Below are 25,703 nucleotides of genomic sequence, written 5' to 3' on the forward strand. Positions count from 1 at the left end.
TGCCGCTAAAACACATTGCAACTTTAATGTATGAAAGGAACCAAAAATAAAATAGTTAAAAGCAGGGTCCATCCATGATCTCTGAAAACCAATGTTGATATTTTAAATCACCAAACATGCCCCTACCCCAATAAAATCTGGACCTTCTTTTGATAGACCCACCCCTCACATATGCAACCCAGGCAACAATGTCGTTTAGTAGACACGCCCCTTACTGCTGATTGGCTACAAGTGTCTTTTGGCCCGACTCCCTTTTCCAAAATTCCTCATGATTCTCATCTCTATTAAATGGATATGAGAGTACGCATTGTTTTGGCATGAAAACTATATTTTGTTAAGTAAAAACGTTATGTTGTAAATGTAATAGACTTAATACGGCAGCCATTTTGTTTCCTTAAAGTCTTTTGAATATCTGTGCATACAGATTTTGTGATGAATTGCCTGGCACAGTGCAAGATAAACACAGTTGGTAATGTGTCACCGTTTCTTTTCTGTGAATTAATTATTTGTCAAGTAATTATTTAAAGAATTTACATGGTACATATTTCACAAAAGTGATTAGACTCTGTTTAATTCAGTTCTGTTGTTTGTCAAGTTTTACGCTAAATGGATAATGCAAGGAAAATTAATTATGAACTGAAGAACTGCATTACATAACTTGTCATCTTTTTAAAGAAGCTATAAAATTGGACCATCTTTTTATTAAAGAGCACCAATTATGCTATTAAATTAGCACGTTAGCACGTTATTGTAATATCCCATAGTACATACATGTTATTAAAACTTGAACTAATGCACTGTGAGTCTTATAAATTGCTTACATACCTCACCGATTTCTGCATGTCTGGAAAACGCTCGGTTTAGTTCCTGTCTCCGCCTCCCAAAATGTCTAGTGTATTCGGATTGGTCAGATGACTACTCAACTGTTATTGGTCAACTGGGTTCGGCGTGTGTTTGAAAGGTTACGCCCCTGACTACGCGTGGATTTTCCGGTTCTGACTGAGAGTCACAGGCAACGTAAACAAGCGCTATATTTCTCTATAAACGATGGTGTCTGTACTGCCTTACCACTTCAAGCTCGATCCAGAGAGTTCAGACGGCCGTTACGATATAAACGATCTCCGTCAATGAACGCGATTGGATTGAACTTTTTTAGGTGTCCTTAGTTCTGCCAGAATGCTAAACGAAGACGAAAATGTGTTGCAAAGACATCCAAAAGGTAATTATAACGTACTACATTACTTTGCAAACTATATGGAAACACCAAATGTAGCACATAGAAGGTTTTATTTAAAAATGATTATAAAACTATTTCACTTATTAACATTATTTTACTATAGTAAACTTTATTATAAAAGACCGCTTACATACTATATTACTGTGCAAACTATATGGAAACACCAAATGTAGCACATAGAAAGTATTTGTTGAAATGATTATAAAACTATTTCACTTATTAACATTATTTTACTATTGTAAACTTTATTATAAAAGACTGTTACATACTATATTACTGTGCAAACTATATGGAAACACCAAATGTAGCACAAAGAAAGTATTAATTGAAATGAATGTTCTACATTATTTCACTATGGTAAAGTTTATTATGAAAAACTGCTTACTTATAAGTGCTATGTTTTTACTTATTAGGTTTTAAGGAGAATGCAACATGTTCCAGGGCCTCTTACCTGCGTGATTCATCATCCAGGTTTTGCACAAATTGTCTAAATCCCTACACACAGAACATTTATTGTACCGACTATAAGCCTTTGAGGCGCAGGACTAGAGTAAGTTTTATTACATTTTTAAACCAATAACACTTAAGTATCATTATAGTAACAAAGTACCCAAAAGAACAAAAGATGCAACTTTAAAGAAAATATAATAGTCAGTCAAAAGTTTTTTTTATTTATTACAAATATATATTTAAATGTTAAACAATATACAAATAAACATACTTAAGTAACCATATTGTGCTCTTGTTTCAAAAATTGTTCAATTCATTTCTTACAGCTTATTCAGATAAATGGCACAGCAAAGCTTTGTCAGCTGGTGCTATCTAAGACGACACTATAAGGTTATCATCCTGTCGTGTGTTGTTCTCCAGATACGCTTGGAGCTTCCTGATCAGATCGGTCACAATTTTGGCTTTCGACGACCCCTGCACTGAAGATGGCATGCAATCACGTCCTCCTTTGAAGGTCTCTCAAACTGTGATGCCAGGTCCATTGGAATCAGGGTTTCCTTCAGCTTATCTTCAAATACCTCATCAAACACAAGCCTGATCACATCATCCACATAACTGTAGAAATATTGCAGTCAATAAATCTTTTGTTTTGATCATTTATTTCCCTGCTTCATACATTAAGTTTTTAATTATGAATGTATTTGAAATAAAACATTACTGCTTACGGTATGTCACTTGTGTGTTTTGGGAACATAGCCTTGTACTTTCCCTCTCCTGCTTTTGTTACGGCTTGGTGACATTGTAATGGATGGCTGCAAGGTACAAATACCTGTAAAATATAAACAAGCAATTAATTTATTGTAAAAGTAAATACTACTTTAATTAACAAAGTTACTAAAATACTTAAATACCTGCACAGCATTCCAATAAATGAGAAAATCAATTTTTTTTGCTGCAAATCTGAAATCTCAGGCTACGGACGGCAAAGGCATCCACTGATGATGGTGATGGAAACATTGTGAAACGATGCTACTGCCTGGGTTCCTATTATTATGCAGAGAAAAACAAACTTTGTCATCATCAGTTATACATTTAAGACTGGTAGTGGTATCACTAGGTAAATACATAATATGTGTTAAACACCTTTGCTCCTCATATGCCAGTCTGACTCCTTGTACTGTGTGTAATGATGTTGCATGTTTGCATACAGTGTAGAAGGATGCGTCCAGCTGCGAATCTAGGATATAGACAAATAAAACAAACATGTATTCAGTCAAAAAGAAATATTATAACAATAGAGTACAACGACTATAAATCGTAAGACTATTCATTAAAACGTAAATGTATTACATATTACATGGCCCAACATTAGCAAAACACATTACGTGTTTACTTCGTTTCAAAATCTAAGAAAGCTTCAAGTAAATACAACAGTAAAATACATATAACTTTAAACAAATCATCTGTACTTAGAGTTTCTTGAGTTTGATCATGAGAACAAATTTTACCGGTAACAGTTTAGCTGGCATTTGTATTTGTATTTTTTCTTAGCAACTTGGCAAGTTTGTAAACATGTCTAAACCAACATCGATAAAAAAAACGAAAGCCTGCATAATTCAACATACACGTGTGTAAATATGGTACGTTGTTTATGAAATACAGTATTACAACACAAAACAATTAGCTTGCAAGCTTAGCTCTACACGCACATTATGTTAATCTCCGGTTACCGGTTACGTAATGTACAGTAAAAGGCAAATAATAAATGTGAATACTTACAGCCTGTGATCCAGAAGTGCACAGTAATCCAACTTTCAAGAGGAGACGTCGCGCAAATCCAGCTTCGGTTCATGAGAAGCAGTTATTGTGAAAACTCCGTGAACAACTTCTGACTGGATTTTTCCGGAACCGTATTAAACATGATGTCCTCTGTGGAAGTCCATAAAGTGCTATTTTCCCTCGCATCTAAAGAGACAGCGTCTACTCGAGAGATTTAATCGCTTAAACAATGAAACAAGAGTTTGCAAACAGAGTCAAAGCAGGGACTCCCAACCTCCGCCATTTTAGCTCTCTTCTGACTCGGCGCTCCCCACCCTCGTCTTTGAGGGCGTACCCAAGCAAAGCAGAGAGGGCTGAACTATGATAATGTTGGTCTTATCTACGTCACTAATCCCAGGAAGTAAACTGTTGCCTACAATCCGAGTGTTTTTTGTAGTCCTCGAACGTTAGAGACGATAACTCGCGTCATCGTTTTCTTTGAGGTATGTACTTTTTGAATATCGTTAGCATGTACTAATGCACACTTACACACAAAAGGATGTTTAAAAACGTGTATCCCATAATAGGTGCTCTTTAATGTATAAGAGAAGTGGGTATTGATACTACACTATGCTTTCATGGCTAACAAAAATTAAAAATTTCTCTTACAAAACGACACTCTGCCTTTAATCCTGAAGGTGTGTGGTTTTGACGTTTACTAAAAAAAGACAGTTTTTGTTGTAACCACTAGGGGTGCTGTAGGACCCTTAAAGCAATATTTCAGGGAAAAATTTAAATCACCCCCTATGATTTAATCACCCTCAAGCCATCGGAGATACATATGTCCATCATCTTTCAGACAAAGACAATTTCAGTTATTTAAGTAAACGTCCTGGCTCTTCTAAGCTTTTAAATGACAACTTTAAAGCCCAAAAAATGTGCATTCATCCTTCACAAAACTAATAAACATTGCTCCAGTGGGTTAATAAACACCCTCTGAGGGAAATCAATGCGATTTTGTAAGAAAAATATATTTAAAACTTTACAAACGAAAATACCTATATAAAAAAATCACAAACCAATTTATTTAAAGGTGCAGTGTGTAATTTTTAGAAGGATCTCTTGACAGAAATGCAAATAATATACAAAACTATATTATCAGAGGTGTATAAAGACCTTTCATAATGAACCGTTATGTGTTTATTGCCTTAGAATGAGATGTTTTTTTATCTACATACACCGAGGGTCCCCCTTACATGGAAGTCGCCATTTTGTGCCGCCATGTTTCTACAGAATCCCTTAACGGACAAACTTTTATTACTAAGTTTTCTCCGACAATGACCTGTTTGTCCAGTGGTGGCTACCGTAGTTTCTCTATGCGTTTCAAAAGCGAGGGTTGAGCAGTGGACTGAGCTGTTGGTTGCAATTCACAACCTCACCACTAGATGCCGCCAAAATTTACACACTGCACCTTTAAAAGTAACTTTCTTGATACCTTATAAGGTTTGTTTTTGACAAAACATGCGCATAAAGTATGCACTTGATCTGACCTTTGGCCGACCATTTTCTTACAAAGATATCGGTCAAATATCTATATCTCTGGTTTTTAATTGAGCAGGGAAACATTTTTTAAACTTGTAGAAGCCTGTAAATGGACCAGAGGAAATGCGGTGTTGTTGATAATGTGGCATTTACTATGAAAGTAATGGATGTGGCCATCCTTGGCTTGAAACTACTGTATAATGGAAGTCTATTTCAAATGGCCAATGGTAAATGGATTGGCCATGCATCTTTGTCTCACTTACAGTACAATAGTCCCATACATTGACTTACTGTATGCATTCTGATGGTCTGTGAACTTTAGCTTCCTTTTTAGTCAATGAATTTGAATACAGTAGTTGAGGATGTTAATCTCTTGACAATTGTGGTACTTCAAAGGCTTTTGATGAATGTAATGCATATCATTAAGATGCACTCTATTTCCACAGAGGATAATTCAGATAATATTTGCCGCCATCTACCCTTTACATCTTCTTGATTCACAACATCCCAGAGATGCAAGCCTGTGAACATCAATTATACTTCGGAATTAAAAATGTGCATCCAATCTTGATGAGATGATTTTATTAAAGATATCTTGACTGGAATTCATTTGTCTGTTTTGCTTGATTATGCATTAGATATTCATTTTTATAACAGGACTTTAATCGTGAGATAATGCAAACATGTTAGATGAAATCATATTGGTTTATTTGTACATTTTTCATCTCGTCTTTATTACATTAAAGTTGCCTTTCATAAAGTATGTTCTGCGTATAATCCCAAAGCTCACTTATCATGCTACAGAATTTAATTGGGCCAAGTACAGAGCCCAGGGGACTTCCCTAAATCATGATTAAAGTGCATAACATTTTTTAAAGCTATTAGTATGCACGCAGAAATACTGCCATGTTGCTTTGCAGCAGTATATTCGTGCCTGCGTATATTACATGCAAAGTCATGCCTTTTCCTTTCCTATACATCCAGACTGTAGTTCTTCACTTATTCGGAGACTTCTGAAGTTGATGAATTGTGTGGTGTATTGCGATCATCCGCTAACAAGCGCTTTATTACAGAGTGCGATCAACTCCGAGCTGCCGTGATTAATTACATCGTCCTCCAAGCGGATTTTCCGATATGGGAAGGGAGAGTAATTCTATTCCAATTCCCAAATGCTTTTCTGTGCTTCCGGCTATGCATGTGCAAGCTGAGAAAGAGAAAGACAGAAGTGGAAAATGAGTGATCAAGACCGAAGAAATGACAAAGAACCAGTAGCTTTGTTGAAACGAACCGCAGATGTCGAAGAAGATGAGTAGTTATAAATATTGATTACCGTTCTTGTACCGATCCAAAGACATGACAAGGAGATGCTGAGGTGTTCGCTGGCTTTTTCTTTCCCTCTCTCTCTCGCTCTGTCATTCTGACAGAAGCCGCCTCGCCTCGGAGCGCCACAACTTTCCTCAGCCAGGTTGGGGATGTAACATCTTAGAGAGGTAGAGAATGAGCAATTGCCGTTCCTTCTTTCGTCTCCCTGCCTTTGTGGAGCGTCGGATTGCTCCTGAGAGTGCCATGTGACTACTTCCACAGTGCTTCGGAGCTATTTTCTCCCCTCTCCCTCTCTTTTTTTCCCTTCACCGGAGAGGAGAAGAGGTGGCTGGAGGAGGATATGTTTTCCGTTTCGCTCAAGTGCCGGATGGGGGTCATCAGACGCAGAATCAAGGGTATTGTGTAATGCACCACTTAACACTGGATTTTGGGATGGGGTGTGAACCTTTCAACATGTGGGGCACTAGTTTTGGGATCTTGTTTACTGATTGGGTCTTGGATTGATAATGGGAACTTTATGGATTGTGTAGGGAAGTTTTTGTCAAACTTGAACTTTCTTTTTAAAGATGAACAGTTTAGCCATACTTGAAAGTGTGTTGTATTTCTGCTGTGTTGAAATTCCTGGACTTATTTTTTAATGAGTGGGTTATTTCTAATTTATGTTTTATATGGATTATTCATGCATCGTCATGAGATTCGTTCTTTATTGCTTTTCATTACTCTTTAACAGCAAGCGATATTTATGGATTTCAATTAAAAGGCCTTCACTTTTCTTTTCAACACATGAGATTTTTCGATTCCAAAATTTTTGGTTTCTTGTCCTTCATTAATTGCTTTATTTTATCAGCATTTCAACATCACACCATTCATAACTCTTAGCGTATAGCTGTATTCAATATGTCCAGCATACTTCAAAATGCATGAAACACTCTATGTTGTGATCTTGCATTTAACAGGCCCTGGTAGATATCAAGCGGATAACTTTGACACGTCTTCTGAACCAACTGTTAAGAAGAGCTGATTTTTATGCATGCAGGATCTCTTGCCTTGAGCGAGTTTGTAGGAAATCAATAAAGCCGTGTAAAGCAAAGCCTACAAAAGTTCAACACTATAGATGTGACATCAGCCATCTATGGCGTGTTTGTGTGGGGGCGTGGATTAATATTTGCATGCTGGTTCTTGGCTGAAGTTCAAGATATTAGGTTCATGTACGGTATAAGGTGGGTGAAGGAGGTTTTGCTGTTCTGTTATGCTCATTTGCATAATCTGAATGCATTTCAACATTGTTTTTTTTCTTTCCAAATGCATCTAGAGCACCACACACAATGAATCACATGGTGTGTTTACAGTCGGTCTCCATTCACTTAGAGACAATTAGATTTGGGCAGTTCAGAGGAACTCTCTATCGGCGTTATAATGTGATTAACAATGTGACAGTAACAAATGTAAGGTGGTTAAGTTAAGAACGAGCCAATATCCACCTTTCCGCAATGTCCAGGTGGAGGAATGATTGATGGAGGAAATTTCATAGATATGTAATCACAAAGGGATTAATCCTCATGAGATAGGCAATAGCAGAACTCCTTATTTTGGTCTTTCTGGACCATAAATCATTAGATTCATAAATTCTGCAGTGGAATAGTCCAGATTTTTATGTCACTTGATATTGTAGCTTCCTGAAGATTTTGTCCAGACAATTTGAGGTTTAATGCGAGAGGATTGATTAACCATGACAGTTTTATTGGATTTATGTAGAAATGTTGGACTCAGGACAAACTTGATACGAATGCTAAACAAGACTGGCTGTGTTAGAGATTTGGCTAAAAAAACGACTTCTTGGAGTAAAGATACTAACCAAAAGCAGCAGGTTGTATGTTTGCTGTTATTATACAGTGGCTTTTTACATTGTCTAACTTTCCAATATCCCATTTAAATTCTTTTAGATGTATGTAAGATAACAAGATTTGTTTTTAGAGAATACATGCTGAAGTAAGTTGTTTATTTCTTAGCCCATTTCGTTATAAGTATTGGTCTCAATATATTTGTTTGTGGAAACGTGCTCAAACAAGGAAAACAATAATATAACTAAATGACCATAAAATTGAAAAATAAGAAGAAACACTGCAAAAAATGACTTTCTTACTTACACTGCAAAAAAATTATTTTCAAGAAAAAAAAATCTTAGTATTTTTGTCTTGTTTTCAGTAAAAATATCAAAAAATTCTTAAATTAAGATGCTTTTCTTGTTGAGCAAAACAACCCAAGAAAATAAGTCTAGTTTTTAGACCAAAAATGTCCAACTTCAGTGATCTGCATCATAAAACAAGCTAAAAAAAATCTGACAATAGGGTAAGCAAAATTTTCTTAAATTTAGATTACATTTAAATTAAAAGATTTTAAATTTAGATATTTTTACTGAAAACAAGACAAATATAGACATTTGTTTTTCATTTAACATTTAAGGGATTTTGTGCATAAAATAAGCAAAAAAAATATCCCAATGGGGTAAGCAAAAAAAACGTGAAAATTTTTCTTAAACACTAAATTCAAGAAAAATTCAAGAAAAATGTGCTTACCGCATTGGCAGATTTTTTTTTGTGCTTGTTTTATGCACAAAATCACTTAAAGTTGATATTTTTGGTCTAAAAACTAGACTTATTTTCCTAGGTCATTTTGCTCATCAAAAAATACATCTTAATTTAAGAATTTTTAGATATTTTTACTGAAAAAAGACAAAAATACTACACTGCAAAAAATTATTTTCGAAAAAAAAAAATTCTTAGTATTTTTGTCTTGTAAAATATTAAGTTTAAGCGAAATTGTACTAGCAAAAAAAAATCTGTGTTGATGAAAAAGTAAACTTATTTCAAGATTTTGTTTTCTTATTCCATTGGCAGATTTAGTTTTGCTTGTTTTAAGTACAAATTTGCTTTTTTAGGTCATTTTGCTCATAAAAACTTCATTATATTTTTACTGAAAACAAGACAAAAATACTAAGTAAGAAAATAATTTTTTTGCAGTGAACCTAATAGCGTAAAAATATATCCAAATATATTTGATAGATAGATTATAAGGTACATTTTATATATAAATTATAATATCTTAATATTTTTTAAAGATATATATCTTAAATTATATCTCTTAATATCATATATATTATAATGTAATATTATAATGTTTTAATATGATTATAAAATAATTTAATATCTTGACTTAATACAAAATTTGTATTGAAAATACTGTTCGTGTAGCTTACTGGTAGAGCATTGCATTAGTAGCTCAAATTTGATCCCAGGGATTTGATTCCAGTGAACACACATGGTATTAAAAATGTATACCTTGCCTTTTAATGCACTGTAAGTTAAACATTAAAATTGACATTTAATATTTGCAAATTTTTTGCAAATTTTTCCGTAGCATTCTCACGGATCTCCGCATTTTTCCGTGGCCCTGCTACAGACTGTCTTTTTCCGTGGCATTCTCACGGATTGGTTACTCAACTGTTTTGTCCTATTTTCTTACCACTGTCGCTTCGGTTTAGGGTTAGATTTACATGAAATTACATTCTTACCAAAACCCAACTCTAACCCCAACGCCAGGCGACAATTGTTTAAACCAATAGTTAAAGTGACATACTAACGCAAACACCAAATCTACCCCTAAACCGAAGCGAAAATGCCAGTGAACTTTTACCTTCATTGGTACGATGGTGCTCTAAGAGAAGACCAGATCAAAGAAAAACATGACTGAGAGACTTTTGGTCAAAAAGATCCGAACCTCTCCTTTACGATAATACGAATGTGAAGGATGAAATTACTTATAGATGAAAATTGGCAAATTTGCTTTGCCATGTTAGAGTCTTGCAAAGCAACTGTTTGAAGAGGTAATAAGAGGAAGATTAAAGTGACGAGATGAAAGGCGGAGGTGACATTGTGTCGAGATGTTCATTTCCAGGCAACACGCAAGAGGTGACACTTGGTACACTAGTATTTACCAACAAAAGTATGGCCACATGCCCACGTGACAAGATGCTGTTCGAGAAAAAGTTCACTACAAAGCATTGGCTAATGAGTAGAAACAAAAGCTCTTCCTTTGATCTGTGTCGCAAGTCGCTGGCGTAGAGAAAATTACCAGATGGGTGTGATTTATTGCTTTCTCACACATGCATTATTTGACAACCTGCGAATGCTTCGGGGGCCTGGCTCTGCACACTTTCATAATACCAACCCACTGGGTTTTTATTCTAAGGGAATGTACAAAAAGTAGCATTGTTTGAAGATGTTATTGTTTTTATTCATCACAACCCGACATGTTCGCTTTTGAAATCGACTTGTGTTTGCTTAAAGTTCCTTGATGAGAAATTTTGTAAAAGAGCAGAAGGTTTCCGTTTGTCATTTTGTCTCATAAGTGAATGAAAGCTTTGACTCTACATTAATTGCTTCAAGTCTCAAAGAGAGTCAATATTGAAAGGATTTATTCTAGGTTTTGTAGTGATGCGTTTTTCTGACAAAAGTTAAAAATGACCCAAACATTTTCACTTTCCCGCACAACAAAAGATGATGATTTAATTGCAAATGGGAGTTGTACATCTGTTTTCATTTTGGCTACAACTTTTCACCTTTACAGTATTTGTTTATCAGAAGTACATAAATGATTAAAAGAGAAAAGAGTGATTTTAGTTGCTATTTAATGATATTCTTGTCATTGCAGCTACAATGTTGGCCAAAGGTGAGGATTAACCCTTATGGGTTGTTGAGGATGTTTTCATCTACTGTGAGGGTTTTTTAGTCTTTATTTGGTCACAACTTTCTCTGTGTTTCAGAAATTGGAATGATATTTGGTGACAAATCTTATATTGACACATATTTTGGGAAAATGCTTTGAAATTTTGCAAAAACTCAACAGTACACCGTAGGGCAAATTTATTACCATTTTAGGTTGTTCGTGGATGAAAACATTCACTAAATTAAACAGTTGTAAAAATGTATCAGATTATTTTTTTTGCATAAATTTGGTAATCACCCTCAGTACTATCAAAACTAACAAATATTTACAAAAAATCCATGATTTTAACTCCTTTAATTGCCACAAAAGTTCGTAAGTGATGTCACTGATTTGGGGAAAAAACGCAAAAAATGACTTTCAATATCAAAAGTGATTGTGGACTGGATTATTCACAGTCTTGGGCATGTCAAAGACTTTGATGCATTAAAATTTTTTGTGCAGAATCAGATTTTATTAAACTGAATTTGCCCCATTGACTTCCATTATAATGAAATGTTTTGATTGCAAAGCCATGACATCATATAATCGTGCATTTTTGATTGTTGGAGGATTTTCCATTTGCAAAAAGGCCAAATTTGTCATTTCTACTGTTGATCACCATATGGCACCATTAATCACCATGTGGCGCAAATATTTTTACTAATCTTTGACATGCCCAAGACTAAAAAAGGTAAAAATATTTCTCATTTTTATTGAAAATCTGTCATTTTGTGTGTTTTTTCCCAAATCAGTGACTTCATTTATGCACTTGAAAATTACAAAGTTAAAATCACAAATTTTTTGTAAACATTTGGTAGTTTAAAATAAACATTTAAATAAACAATATTTGGTAATTTAAATAAATAAATATGACTGACTGAGTTTTGATCAGGACTGAGGTTGATTAACAGATTTATGCAAAATAATTTGAAAAAAAAAATTAATCTCATACATTTTTACAGCAGTTTAATTTAGTGAATGTTTTCATCCACGGACAACCCAAAGGGTTAAGAAGGAAAATGAAATGCAGCATGTTGCCCAGATACGTTTTATGTCTTCCTAACATGCAGATTGCTATCTAATTTAGAGGTATGCTTAAAATGCAGAAATTGTGAGACTAACTTATGAGATTGGTTATGCAACTATGGTCAGATAGTCTGCCTTTGTAGCGTTAATTGTTTTCTGATTGGCTGCGGCTTTGCTTGGTACAGCACTTTATTGGAAAGTAAAAGTTGGACAAAATAGTTTTGAAGCCAGATTTCAGCTAAAAACTTTCATTTGTAAGATCATTCACAAAGACTATGTAGTGTTTGTTCAAACTCTTGTCAAGTGCAAAGAGTAAAAGCTGGACTTACATCCTTTAAACCCACATGAATAAAAGCTGCCCGAGGTCTTGTTTGAATGATGTCGGCCAAGTGTGCTGATTTACCTTCAAGGGTTTCAGGAACTTTGCAATATAGTTTAAGAAAAAGTAGTAAAGACATACAAAATCTGTGGTGAGAAACAAATAGCTGACTGTTCCAGTCTTGCAAAAGCAATAGGGTATCATGGAAACTACAAACATTTTCATGACACTGCGGGTTGAAAACATAGCAATTTTTGTTTGGGGGTTAAATATGATTGTATTTTTTGAAGAAAAGCCACATGAATTTCACTTCAGTGTTAACTAATTTTAAAGTGTTACCGTGTAATGGGCAAAAATGGAATTTCACCTGCATATAAATACCTACATCAAGTCGTTCTTTTCAGCTGTAAAAGTACAAAGCTTTGAGAATCAAAATGTCTTTATAATGAAGAATAATAACTTATTTGTAATCTTTCTGTTCACATAATTTGATCCACTGCAGCCCATTTTAGCCAACATCCCAAGCCTCCACCGTCATCTTTGGGGCCTCTTCCCATTATTTGGCTGCCTGTAACAATTGATTCCCCTCAGCCTTGGCCACGTCCCTCATTTTAAAAGACCCCGCATGCAATCACTTCATTCTTCATTCTCATTTTCTACATCCATTCCGTCCTCCAAAGTGTCCCACTCGTCCTTTCCCAAGAGGCCTCTGTATTATTTGGTTGCATTCGGTTAATCAGGCGCGTATCTGGGTTGCAGGGTGGCACTGAATACAGAGCGTCCAGTGTGGTGATATAAGCTCCAGCATTCATAAGAGCTCCAGGTAGTGATATGAAGCGAGAGTCTGGATGTTCTGATGGCTATCAGACCTCCCACTCGATCTTGTGGCTTGTTTGATGCTCTGCGCAGTACACGGTGGCATCCTGAGGCGGATCTGTATTGATCTGGCTTTGTTTGGCTCGATTCGAGATGCAGGGAAGCGAAAGGAATTTGGTGGAATAGCTGCATACCTGCCGATCTGATGTGCTGGGGAGCAAACCGATGAGGTTTGCAAATAAAAAATGATCAGGGGCAGGATGTTTAACTGTGTAAAACTTCAGCTGATCACGTTCGAGAAGTCCAAAACTTTGTTTTTTGTTTCTATATCCATTATAATTTGCATTGAACCCCAGAATGGCAACCACTCTACTAAAGGGGGCGCACACCAGACAAAAAGCATTGCGACGAGTCGTTCCATGTATCTAAACATTGATGTTAGTTATGTAACTTTGTTTTTTGTTTAATAAACTATTACCCCAGCACACAACTATAAATTTAAGTTAGAAGAACAAATTCAGATTGCAGAAATGAGGATTAACATAACACAATCTGATGAGTCCTGAGCAAAAACCTTGGGCCAATTGTTCAATGCTTATTGTAGGATGTGTTTTATGTAAATTTGATGAAATGAGTATATATAATATATTTGGTTACTTAAAGAGATTATGTAAAGTGTTATTCTTTCAATTGCCAGAATATGCTTGATTACTTTATTGTACAGTTTCTTCTTCTCGCAGACCCATAAATGTGGATTTATTACATTACTTTGATAATCCCTTCATTACTCTGCAGGCAAGCCCTCAAAATGGAAGGAAGAGATGTGATATGAAATATAACATTAATCAATTCTGGAGGCTTCAGAATATTTTGAAAAGGTGCACGCTGTACTGGAAAACCATGAAGCTCATAATGAGCTGTAAGTTGTCGTAGACCAATGCCTCTTAGATGCTCTAGGAGTAGAGACTATTAGCACTTTTCCATTGCATAGTACCCCACGGTTTGGGTCGGGTCAGCTTACTTTTGGGGGCTTTTACTTTTTAGTACCACCTCGGTTGGGATTCCAAGCAAGCTGAGCTGATACTAAAACGTAACGCGAAGACATTGTAGATCACTGATTGGTCTGAGAGAATCGTGACGAGCGTCACACTAAACGCAAGATTAGCTTTACCTTCGTGCTTGGGCTGTCGCGCAAACCTGTTGTCATCTGTGCTTTGTTGTAAGTTCTCAAACTTTGTTTTAGCGGTGAAAAACATTCACAGGTTGAGAATCAGGAACACCATACCAGTGTTTTGGCCAATGGTTAGATTTACATGAAATGACATCCCTACCCAAACCCAACTCTAACTCCAACGCCAGGCGACAACTGTTTAAAGTTAAGAAAATATAAAATAATACATTAGAAAAAATTGTATAAACCAATAGTTAAAGTGACATACTAATGCAAACACCAAATCTAACCCTAAACCGAAGCGAAAATGGTTTGAAAATAGGAAAAAGCAGTTGAGTAACCAATCCGTGAGAATGTCACGTAAAAACACAGTCCATAGCAGGGCCACAGAAAAATCCGTGAGAATGCCACAGAAATAATGAGCAAAAAATTTCGTGACTATCCCACGGAACTTCGTGAGATCAGGTTGTCTAATGCAAGCACCAAATCTAACCCTAAACCGAAGCGACAATGGTTTAAAAATAGGAAAAAGCAGTTGAGGAACCAATACGTGATAATCACACGAAAACAGGAATTCGTTATACGATCACGAAAAAACGCGGAAATTCATGATAATATAACGAAAAAAGAATTTTAAAAAAAAATGCGTGACTATATCACGAAACTTTGTGAGACTGGGTAGCATTTGCAGCTTAATTGATTAAAAGGGCGATAGAAATTTTATTGGATCGGTATCAACAGATACTCATGGTTGTGCTATCGACATTATCAGACATGAAAAGTGTCTAGTTGCTTACAGATCTAGGTCAAAAGAATGAATTTGATATTATACGGTGTGGCTAATTCATATGAATTCGTACAAAGTAAATCGAATCATACAAAAATTTACGATTATTAGACAAAATGCAGAAATGTAGTCCCACCCCTAACCACTAACGTCACAGCAGATCGTACAAAAACTTACAAAATTGATCGTACAAATTCATATGAATTAAATATGTATGAATTGCAATGTGTTGAAAGAACTCACGCACAAATCTCTGTGATAATCTGTATCTCAAGGCTGCCATGGGATGTGTCATTTATGTCTACACCAAAGTGTAATACCTTTGGTTAATAATTTAATCAGAGCCCAAAGTATAAGTAATAATAGTAATTCGTGACTTGATAACCCCCACTAATGACTAAAGACCCTTTTAAAATATGACTCTGACCAGTAAATTAATTGCATCTTACATTGAACGAGATTATCAATCACATTTGACACTCATCTATATTCCCAGTTGTATCTGACATGACCGATTAAAGCGCTTTAGATATAAAGCAATCAGACTTGTCGTCCCTCAAGGCAGCGGACGTTCCCTCCAAACGGGCCGATATTTCATTTACTTTAGCTTATAAGTATTATAGACAGGTTTCATCTATTCATTGTGTCTGTAATTGTCATTTCAATTATACGGCTGGAGTGAAATCAACCCCCTTTAAAGACATTGCTCACCTCAAATCTACATATGAAATGTGTTCATTATTCCTGTGAGTTTGCTGGGTTATTTCTGACTTGGGTGCACTCGTACTGCCCTCTACTGATTCATATAAAATGTATGCGCCTTCCTCCATACTCATTTTTCATCCTTTTGTGAGGGATAAGCCTAGTCGCAAATGAATAGAGTGCTATTCACAAATGTAAAGAAACAGGGTGCGTTTTTGCTTCATTCTGATTTTACAGTTTCCAACGTGGCACCGAATAGAAACCAAGTACAAATTCACAGTTTGTGCATTAGTGTTTATTTTATATTATATTATACATGCTGTTTTATGGCTCTATTTACAATAGTGTTTCTATCTATGCTCCTATTTACAACCTTGTAAAGCTTGCATTTTTGTTAATTGCGTTGACATGAATTATTCAAGTATATAAGTGTATTTATAATTTTAGCTTCAAGTTGTATAAATAGTTATGACTCCTTTTGCTGGATCAACATCTGTTTATGCAGAAATGTAATTCCTGTTTGTGAAGTTTGCTCTATGTAAACCGGAATTTACTTTGGCTTTATGGCTGGTTCCTTTTCCCTTTATGCCTCAGCCCTTTCTGGTATCCCTGCACATAATGTACAAAGTAGATGGATTTAGCCAAAGTCTTTTTTTTTAAAGAAAAATACCTATATTTAAGAGTTTATAAGCAGAGTTAAAAAATATAGATAAAATGAAAAAAAAAATCCTGTTTTGTTTGTCTGAAAGGAGAGGGTCTGGGCCCAGTTGCATAAAGCACCTTAAGTTTTTCCCTTAAGTATGACACTTAAGGGTTAAATTCCCCTTAACTAAGGGTGTTGCATACAGTATAATCCCTTAAACGGTTCTCTTAGGTAAAAGTAATCGTGGTTACACTTTATTTTGATAGTCCACTTTAGACATTCTACTAACTATAAATAACTTTGCAACTACATGTCAACTAACTTTCAATAATTTGCAACTATACATCAACTAACTGTCATTAGTGTATTAGTAGACTGTAAGGGTTGGGGTTAGGGAAGAGGTTTGGGTTAGTGGAATAAGTTGACATGCACCTGCAAAGACACTAATAGACAGTTGAATGTCTGTTGAGATATCATCACAATAAAGTGTTAGTAGATATTAAGCAGACAGTCTACTAATTCACTAAAGATTGGTAGTTGATAAGTAGTTGCAAAGTTACTTATGATTAGTAAAATGTCTAAAGTGGACTATCGAAATAAAGTGTTACCGTAATCGTTAAGTGTTTCACGACAGCGACCCAGGTTTGTCGTTATAAAATACTATTGTTGCCATGGAGATGCAACACAAAAAACTTAAGGGTTTTTTCTGCAACACCCCTAAGTTTAAGGGAAACATAAGGGTGAACTTAAGGGAAAATTACACTTAAGGTGTTTTATGCAACCGGGCCCTGGTCCTTTCATTTGATGTATTTGTACATTTATATATGTTTAATGCCTTCCAGAAAAATTTCTTCTTTAAATATGTATGCTGGTGATATAGTCCATGCAAAACGTAGTGTCCTCTCTCACATGTGAATAAGTTGTTTTTTTAAAGAAATATTTCCTGAAAAGAAACGTTATGTGACAGATCAAATGCTTAAGTTTAACAGCTTTATTTTTTATATTAATTTATTTTTCAATTTAATTATTTTTTACTAAATCTTTCTCAGTGATTGTCACTATTGCACATTTTGGCACAAAATACTGAAAGACTTTGACTGTTGCCATCATAAGCTTGATTTTATGTGACATTTTGCCCCTCATTATTTCATGTATTTTTTGTTATTTTGTTGCTCCAATTGGGACAGAGATGCCAGTTGTGCCATTTTCAAAGAGTTTAATTAAATGTTCATGTTAAAGCAATAAGCCCCAAGAAGCAGTGGGTTACCAGTGCATTTTATAACAGCTAAGGGGCATTGTATGCACTGTAACACAACTGCTTTGAGGGGCTTATTGCTTTTATAAAACGGTTACTTCATAGCAGGATTTCATCAAATAAAACACAAATAAGTTGGTATTGGTACATATATTACTCTTCCGCCAAACAAAGTAGTTCCTCAGAATCAAGTGTGGCTGAAACAGAGCGTAGTTCCCAACCAACACAGACGAAGCAAATACACAATGAAAATATGATTTAAGACTCCGATTTTTATTTTCATAAATCAACATTCATCTAATTTACACATTAACATTTATATCGTATAACTGTTGTTTCAAGCAAAAAATGCTGTGTCAGCATTTTTTTTTTTAAAGTTGCCACCCAGTTTTAGTTTAAAGGAGTAGTCCACTTTAGAGATGGGGTTCATTGACTTTTTATAGTAGGAAAAAAATACTATGGAAAGTCAAAGTGAAAGTCCTTCTGCAGTGCTTAGAGGGTAAATGAAACTTCTGCACTTTGTTTTACGGCCGTTGGAGCACAAACGTGGCAGTGACAGACGCGGGAGGTTAAACACACCATGGATCACTAAACAAACAACACTAGAGGCAAAAGCTCAAGGTAAACAGGGAGTAAATTAAAACAGTGTCCCTTTTCTCTTGCTGATGCACCAATGCCATCATAAAGGCCTGATATTAATAAACATCAGCATTTTACTGTGGTTTACTGCACTTGCGGTGCAGCTGATGACCAAAGAGGTTTCTAATGGGCTTTTCAGACCTGAATCAATTTTTTACTGCCATTATGTGACTGGACGTGTGCACCATAAAGACGTCAAGCCACATAACTTTCATAAGGATCGTTGGTTTTTCCTTCCTGTGCAATGCTATAGATCTAGTTTTGACCAGAAGTTCACTTCGGTTCAAGCATGAAACTGTGTGTGCAACCAATTTAACAGTCTAAGTATCCAACACAGAATTTAATGATAAACATTCGCTGCGCAGAAACCGCCTACTTCCATACTAAGTGAAAGGCACTACTTTGCTTATTATGTAGTATGGAAGTAGGCGGTTTTGGACGTAGCGATTGTCCGGTAATATATTACTGTTATGAACCAATCAAAAAAGCATAGAGCTGGACAATCATATTTAAGTTGCGCATGAACTGTCCATCCAATCAGAAGGTGAGGATCCAACAAACCCTTCTCTGCCAAATTGAGTCTTATTGTAGCACAGGAAAGTGCACGAAATAAAAATACAAATCCACCTCGAGCTTTGAGCGTGTGGCCATACGGTGTCTGAATCTGAACAGAGCGCAGGTTTTCTCCGATACGCTTGAGTCCCAGTGGACGGGCAATCAGGATGTTGCAGAAAGAAGGAAGCACTCCAGAGAGGCTCTGATCAAAGCGTCTTTTTCACCGCCGTTGTCTTGTTGACTTGTGATGACACAAGCAAAGACTGATGAATATTTGATCCCATCCGGGTTGCACTTGACACATCTAGCGCAAACCAAAAGAGCCACAACACAATTTGGAGCAGAGTGTGAACGTCTGCTGTGTCTGGCAACCGGCCTTTCATTTTTCTCATTTTTAAAAGAAAGCACGGCAAGAGAACGTCAGCAGGAGAATACATATTTGTGTCCTGTTTGTTTATTGATGGCATCTGTGCCACTTTCAGACTTTTTCAGAGAATGAAAACAGCAACGGCAATGAACTTCTGATCTAGCCGTGCGTTGCAAAAGCTCTGTTTTCAATCCACATTTATTAGATATATTTACTAGAGAAAGTGAAGAAGATGAATGAGTCATTAGGAAATCACTCATGCTAGGGGTCAGAGCTGTGACCTTGTGGTTACAACATAAGCTCAGACGGATTTTCCTTTCCCTACTCTACTATCCCAGACTGCAGACGACTCCAGGCCAGATCCGGTCTGGATCTGGGCTGATATCAGCAGGTCAGTGCGGATTTTGTTATGTTCTCAATTAATTTTCCTTGAGATTATTGTACATGTAGAACTTACAGATGTCTCAAATCATGCACAGATATGCCAAGATGTCAAAGTCAAAACAGTTTTCAACACTAAATTATTAAAGCTTCGGCTTCAGAACTGCCTTAATTCTACGTGGCATTGATTCAACAAGGCGCTGAAAGCATTCTTTAGAAATGTTGGCCCATATTGATAAGACAGCATCTTGCAGTTGATGGAGATTTGTGGAATGCACATCCAAGGCACGAAGCTCCCGTTCCACCACATCCCAAAGATGCTCTATTGGGTTGAGATTTGGTGACTGTGGGGGCCATTTTAGTACAGTGAACTCATTGTTATGTTCAAGAAACCAATTTGAAATTATTCGAGCTTTGTGACATGGTGCATTATCCTGCTGGAAATAGACATCAGAGGATGGGTACATGGTGGTCATAAAAGGATGGACATGGTCAGAAACAATGCTCAGGTAGGCTGTGGCATTTAAACAATGCCCAGTTGGCACTAAGGGGCCTAAAGTGTGCCAAGAAAACATCCCCCACACCATTACACCACCATCATCAGCCTGCACAGTGGTAACAAGGCATGGTTCTCATTCGGTTTACGCCAAATTCTGACTCTACCATCTGAATGTCTCAACAGAAATCGAGACTCATCAGACCAGGCAACATTTTTACAGTCTTCAACTGTCCAATTTTGGTGAGCTCGCAAAATGTAGCCTCTTTTTCCTATTTGTAGTGGAGATGAGTGGTACCCGGTGGGGTCTTCTGCTGTTGTAGCCCATCCGCCTCAAGGTTGTGTGTGTTGTGGCTTCACAAATGCTTTGCTGCATACCTCGGTCGTAACGAGTGGTTATTTCAGTCAAAGTTGCTCTTCTATCAGCTTGAATCAGTCGGCCCATTCTCCTCTGACCACTAGCATCAACAAGGCATTTTCACCCACAGGACTGCCGCATACTGGATGTTTTTCCCTTTTCACATCATTCTTTGTAAACCCTAGAAATGGTTGTGCGTGAAAATGTGATCGTGTTATTGTAATGAGGTATAATTGCTGAGAATTGCGTAAAATCAAAGCATTTTAAAAGCTCCACAGAACCACAGTTTTTTCCAAGTCGACCCATAAATGGCTTACAGTTAATTATTTGAACTATTCACGAGTGAATGCACATTACAGCGATTTAGCCAAGCATCTGTAAATAGCAAGACAATAGACCTCTATTAGCACCAAATATAAGTCGCTCATTTGTGTCTCCCAGCAGAAGCTGCATCCCTGCTGCACTGCCTTTTATTCAGCATCACGGGGTTATTGCTTGTGGTGCACAATATCCTCAGGGAAGATCAGGCAAATTTAATTCTCCCCATACTGTTCCCATGAGAGAGCTTTTATGGTGGATTGGGCCAGAGGACGAATGACTCTTAAACCAGTAAACATGGCTGCTGACTAGAAAGGGCCTTGTTGGTCATTGTTGTGTGGTTGTAGGCAGTATGAATGGTTTGTGTGTGCTGGTTGGTCACTAAGGGGGTTGCTAATTGGCAGAAGATTGGTAGAGGCCACCCCTAAAGACATAAAATCAAACCAAATCTTAGGCTAGGTCAATTATTTTCCACCAGACAGAAAGGCATCAATAAAAGGCAAAGCTTTACGATTGGATGAAATGAAATAAAAATATAATTGTTTGCTACTGCAGGACCTTCATGTGCTGCCTGTTTCTGTTTTTTGCTTTGGAAATACGAAAAGCTCAAGTGCTTGGCGGTTTCATTACCTTCTGTTTCTCGGGTCATTGCCTTGTTTCAAGGTTTACTTCATGTTCAACCTCTTTTTAATGGTCACACAATTTGTGCCAGCCAGGGCCTGTGACAGAAACAGCCTCTTATTTGTGGTCCTCCCACATCTGATGTTATGATCATTTGTTCAAGCAGTCTTTTAATGACCTATATGGCAAATCACTTTCAGAAAGCTAAACTTTATGCATTGACTGAGACAGAGCACCTATTTCATCGCTAAAAACAACGTTGTTTTGTGCATTTGGTATAATACAACGTGTCCGCGTGGTTTATGGTTAAAAAACTTCATATTTTTTACATACCGTACATCTTTGTAGCTCCAGATATCCCTCTTTTACGCACTGATAAAACAGTACAAAACTCATTGATCTGAAAAGCCAGCTAATCTGTACGTTGTGATTGGCCTGAATACCTCTGATGTCAGCAGGAAATGTGACGCTCCCTACCATGTTTAAAAGATTCGCTCACAATGCAATGCTAACAGGAGTTAGCTTACAAGCTGTGAGTCGAAATGGGAGGAATTATGATAATGTCGATCTTTACTACGTCATCAATCCCAGGAAGTAAACTGTTGCCTACAATCCGTGTGTTTGTTGTAGTCCAAGAAAAGAGATTTACGCTGGAGACGATAACTTACGTCATCGTTTACTTTGGGGTTTGTACCTTTTGCATATCGTTTACATGTACTAATACACACCAAAGAAAATGTAAAATCGTGAATCAGACCATAGGTGCTCTTTAACATACCTGAAAATCACTGTGCTATATACACCTATCTAAGAGAGAGAGAGAGAGAGAGAGAGAGAGAGAGAGAGATAGAGAGAGAGAGAGAGGGAGAGAGAGACACTTGCTGTTGAACAGGTGCAGCAATGTTCTCCTTCATCTTTCCAAACATCTCCACCCTGTGGCCTCTATCTATTTCAGTGATGTGAAGTAAATGAATAGCTTTGTCGGCTAATTTTCCACACACAAAAGCTTGATAAAGATCCAAATAAGTGAAACGCCAGTTGACACACACACACAGTTCACTCCCGCTGCTTCAGAGGTCCTGAGGCATTGAAATGATGCTGCGCTGCATCATGGCCATTACTGTCTGTGTATGAAGTCGCTGTATCATGCTGACACATTAATGTCTTTTAAATATCACGCTACATCGTTCCCACTGGAGAGTCTTCTGGATTTAATACATGTGAACATTTAATACAAACTTCGGCGTAATCTATTTGGGAACTGTTAAATAATATGCAATAACGAATGCATTACCTTACACTGATATTCTATTCAATTTCATTACATTTTTTATGTGCATTGTTGCAAAGCAGCTTTGCAGAAGCATTTTTACACAAAAATAGAGAGATTGTAACATACAACGAAAGAATGTTAACAAATCAAGTATGCAAAAATATTATAATGCAGTAGTAAAAAAATAGTACTGTGCATATATTTACATTCATGTATTTCATTCAAAGTGACCTACAACATGTTCATCATACCTTCCGAATACACAGGTGTGTGTTTTTAACCTCGAAGACCTTTGACTTATTTTGAAGGAACAACTGAATATAGGGACTAGAAAATCATTGCGCCTCAGAGGTCAGTATTGACTCGGGCCAAAGCTAACACCTAACAACCAGTCACAGCACCCTAGCGACCACATAGCAATACCTCCCAGAACACCCTGTATAGTATAACATCTTCTAGTTTGTACCAGCAGCTGCCAGCTTTACTCCGACATAGCTTGTGTTTTAGCCACAGGGAAAGCAGAAAATATAGATGTGCAAACAGTCGCCAGAGAGGAAAACTCAATGGTTAACTGTGCGTGGTGATATAGTGGAGTGGCTTATTTTTGCATTTTAAATCATGCAAAAATATTTTATACATGCACATTTTTAATACCCACAAACAACGCAACTAAAATCATAACTGCCCACTTACACCCCCTCTGCAATCATCTGTCTCTCTGTTTATCTGTTGGTCTATCTATGGCTTAAATGAAATTTTTAGGGATCCATACAGTTGGATACTCATATTTTGGAGTGCTCAGTAATTCTTTTTTTAAATTAAAAATATATAGAAAATATATTGAATGCTGATTCAGTACATGAAAGTACATTACGTAAGGATTAATTGACGACGGTCCGTTGAATTATATGAAAATAATGCACACCCAGGTGGTTATGCAGCATGACGTGAAGCGGAGTGCCGTTACACCCCGGGTGTGCATATTTTTGAATAATTAAATAAAACGGAGTCAATTTTTTCACTTATACTGATGTTACCAAAATTATTGCTCTGGTGCCTATTTTTAAGATATTTTAAAGGTTAGGCATAAACTTAAAAATACTGATGTTTAATGAATAATATCACTGTATCAGAAAGCTTATGGGGGGTCCCCTAGCTAAGCCCCCCCCCCCATTATAGGGATTTGTAAAAAATATCACAACATTCCCCCCAAAATTACAGTTTTTCATTTCAATTTCATTTTGACTTTAAAGTCACCATGAAGCAGAAGTAGCGAATGTCTCCTTTTATACGAGTGAAACGGCTTCCGAAATTAGAAAAAAAATTTGGGGCAGCAACTGATTTCGTCCATCGAGAACTGTTTGGATTGTTGGAAGCTGGGCCATGCTGCTAATTGCTAATCACCGCAATTTTTTCCTGGGCAGAAACAAGTATCCGATAGCCCCGCCCTCGCGCCATTCCATGCTATACCCATGATCCCTTTCTACCCGTTTCATGAACAGACTGGCTCTGCATCTTAAAATGCTGACATAGTAACTTTCTATAGTACAGTAAGTCTTAGTTTCACAGGAAAAGTCACTTTTTAACTGAATCAGCCTCTTTTCATGTGCAGACAAAGCTTGTCGGCTCTATTGTATGTAAAACAATATTCATATAATGTGTGTGTTGTTCTATAGCAAAGTAATTACCCTACAAGCATTGGTTCACGGATCATGGGTTAGATTACACAGGAGTTTAGATTGGAAATGTGTCACTCTCTGTATTGTAGATTACAAAGTATTAACTTGTTAGGTTGTAAACATTGTGTGGGTGTTTCACTAAACTGCTGAGGAGGTTTCTTTATGGTCCTAAAGCTTAAAATTGTTTACAAGATTTGAATACTTTAACCATGTCATAATCACAGAATTACAGTACATGATTCAGAAAATGGCATAGCTGCCAAAATGTAGTCTTTCGTGGGCCTGTTTGTGGCCGGCAGGCCTTGTTTTCTAGGCTGAATAAAGAAAGGCAAATACACCAAGGATGGCATGAGGGTGATTTTCATTTTTAGGTGAACTATCAATCTTAAATTACACACATGTCTTTTACAGCACAACATTTGAATATCAGAATAAAAAATGTACCCTCTTTTGCATTAGACCTGATGCAACAGCTTTCCATAAAACCAACAAACGGTTTTGTCCACGAATCTGATGTGTAAGTGCTTGAGAAAAGGAAAACACCGAAAACGTACCACACACACTTGTGTAAACCCCTTATCTTCAACTTTATTTAGGAAGGCAGCGGGCAAAAAAGAGGAAAACAGAAAGGGAAAACTAGGGCATCAAAAGTCCCGAAGGCTTTGAGCATACATTTTGCATTTATTAATCACAGAGAGCGAGTGGAGCAGAGAGAGAGAGAGAGAGAGAGAGAGAGAGAGAGAGAGAGAGAGAGAGAGAGAGAGAGAGAGAGAGAGAGAGAGAGAGAGAGAGAGAGGAAGAGACGGTGACTTTGCATAAAATTATACTTAATAAGGACTAATGATTACTGCTCACATGAGTAATTTAATACGGCATAGACTGAAGCGTCTCGCGTTGCGGTATTGTTGCGCAGTTGCCTTGGCGACGCGCATCTGAAGTAGCTTTGATTTTGACATTGATTGACAGTTGAAAAAGTACCTCTCTAGTGTAAAGAGAGACGTAAGAAAGATTGCCTACTAGATTCGAAACTAGGAGCAAAGAGGGAATAGGCTATTTGCGAAGCCGAGGAAAACGGAAGGACTATGCTCTTCCTACAGGCTATTCTGAGGAAAAGGATACTTAAAGGTACCCAAATTTCTTTTAAAGTCTCAATTGCATTCAAATACTTTCTTTCATCACCATCTATTGTTCGTTTTGAGCATTGCACGATGACTTATCTGTGC

At 36.7% G+C, this 25,703-nt stretch overlaps 1 protein-coding gene and 1 long non-coding RNA gene across 7 annotated transcripts in view; one reads left to right on the plus strand and one right to left on the minus strand.

Moving 5' to 3' along the window:
• grip2b (glutamate receptor interacting protein 2b) overlaps positions 1-25,703 on the plus strand; it is a 172,056-nt gene that overhangs the window by 72,792 nt on the left and 73,561 nt on the right. For 2 of the 6 annotated variants that reach the window (XM_065259796.1, XM_065259797.1), the window contains exon 1: positions 6,580-6,705. The exons of the other annotated variants lie outside the window; for them this stretch is intronic. In XM_065259796.1, coding sequence (XP_065115868.1) covers positions 6,651-6,705 — 55 coding nt within the window. In that variant the 5' untranslated portion in view covers positions 6,580-6,650. Of the gene's footprint in view, positions 1-6,579; positions 6,706-25,703 lie in introns of those variants that run through there. 6 annotated transcript variants of the gene reach the window in all.
• Positions 2,162-4,027, minus strand: LOC135741255 (uncharacterized). The gene is made up of 5 exons (XR_010529400.2): positions 3,467-4,027; positions 2,831-2,924; positions 2,599-2,731; positions 2,413-2,516; positions 2,162-2,302 (listed from the first exon to the last, which is right to left on the minus strand). It is a non-coding gene; the product is annotated as an uncharacterized lncRNA (long non-coding RNA).

This window comes from Paramisgurnus dabryanus, chromosome 24 (assembly GCF_030506205.2).
Source record: "Paramisgurnus dabryanus chromosome 24, PD_genome_1.1, whole genome shotgun sequence".
Classification (NCBI taxonomy): domain Eukaryota; kingdom Metazoa; phylum Chordata; class Actinopteri; order Cypriniformes; family Cobitidae; genus Paramisgurnus; species Paramisgurnus dabryanus.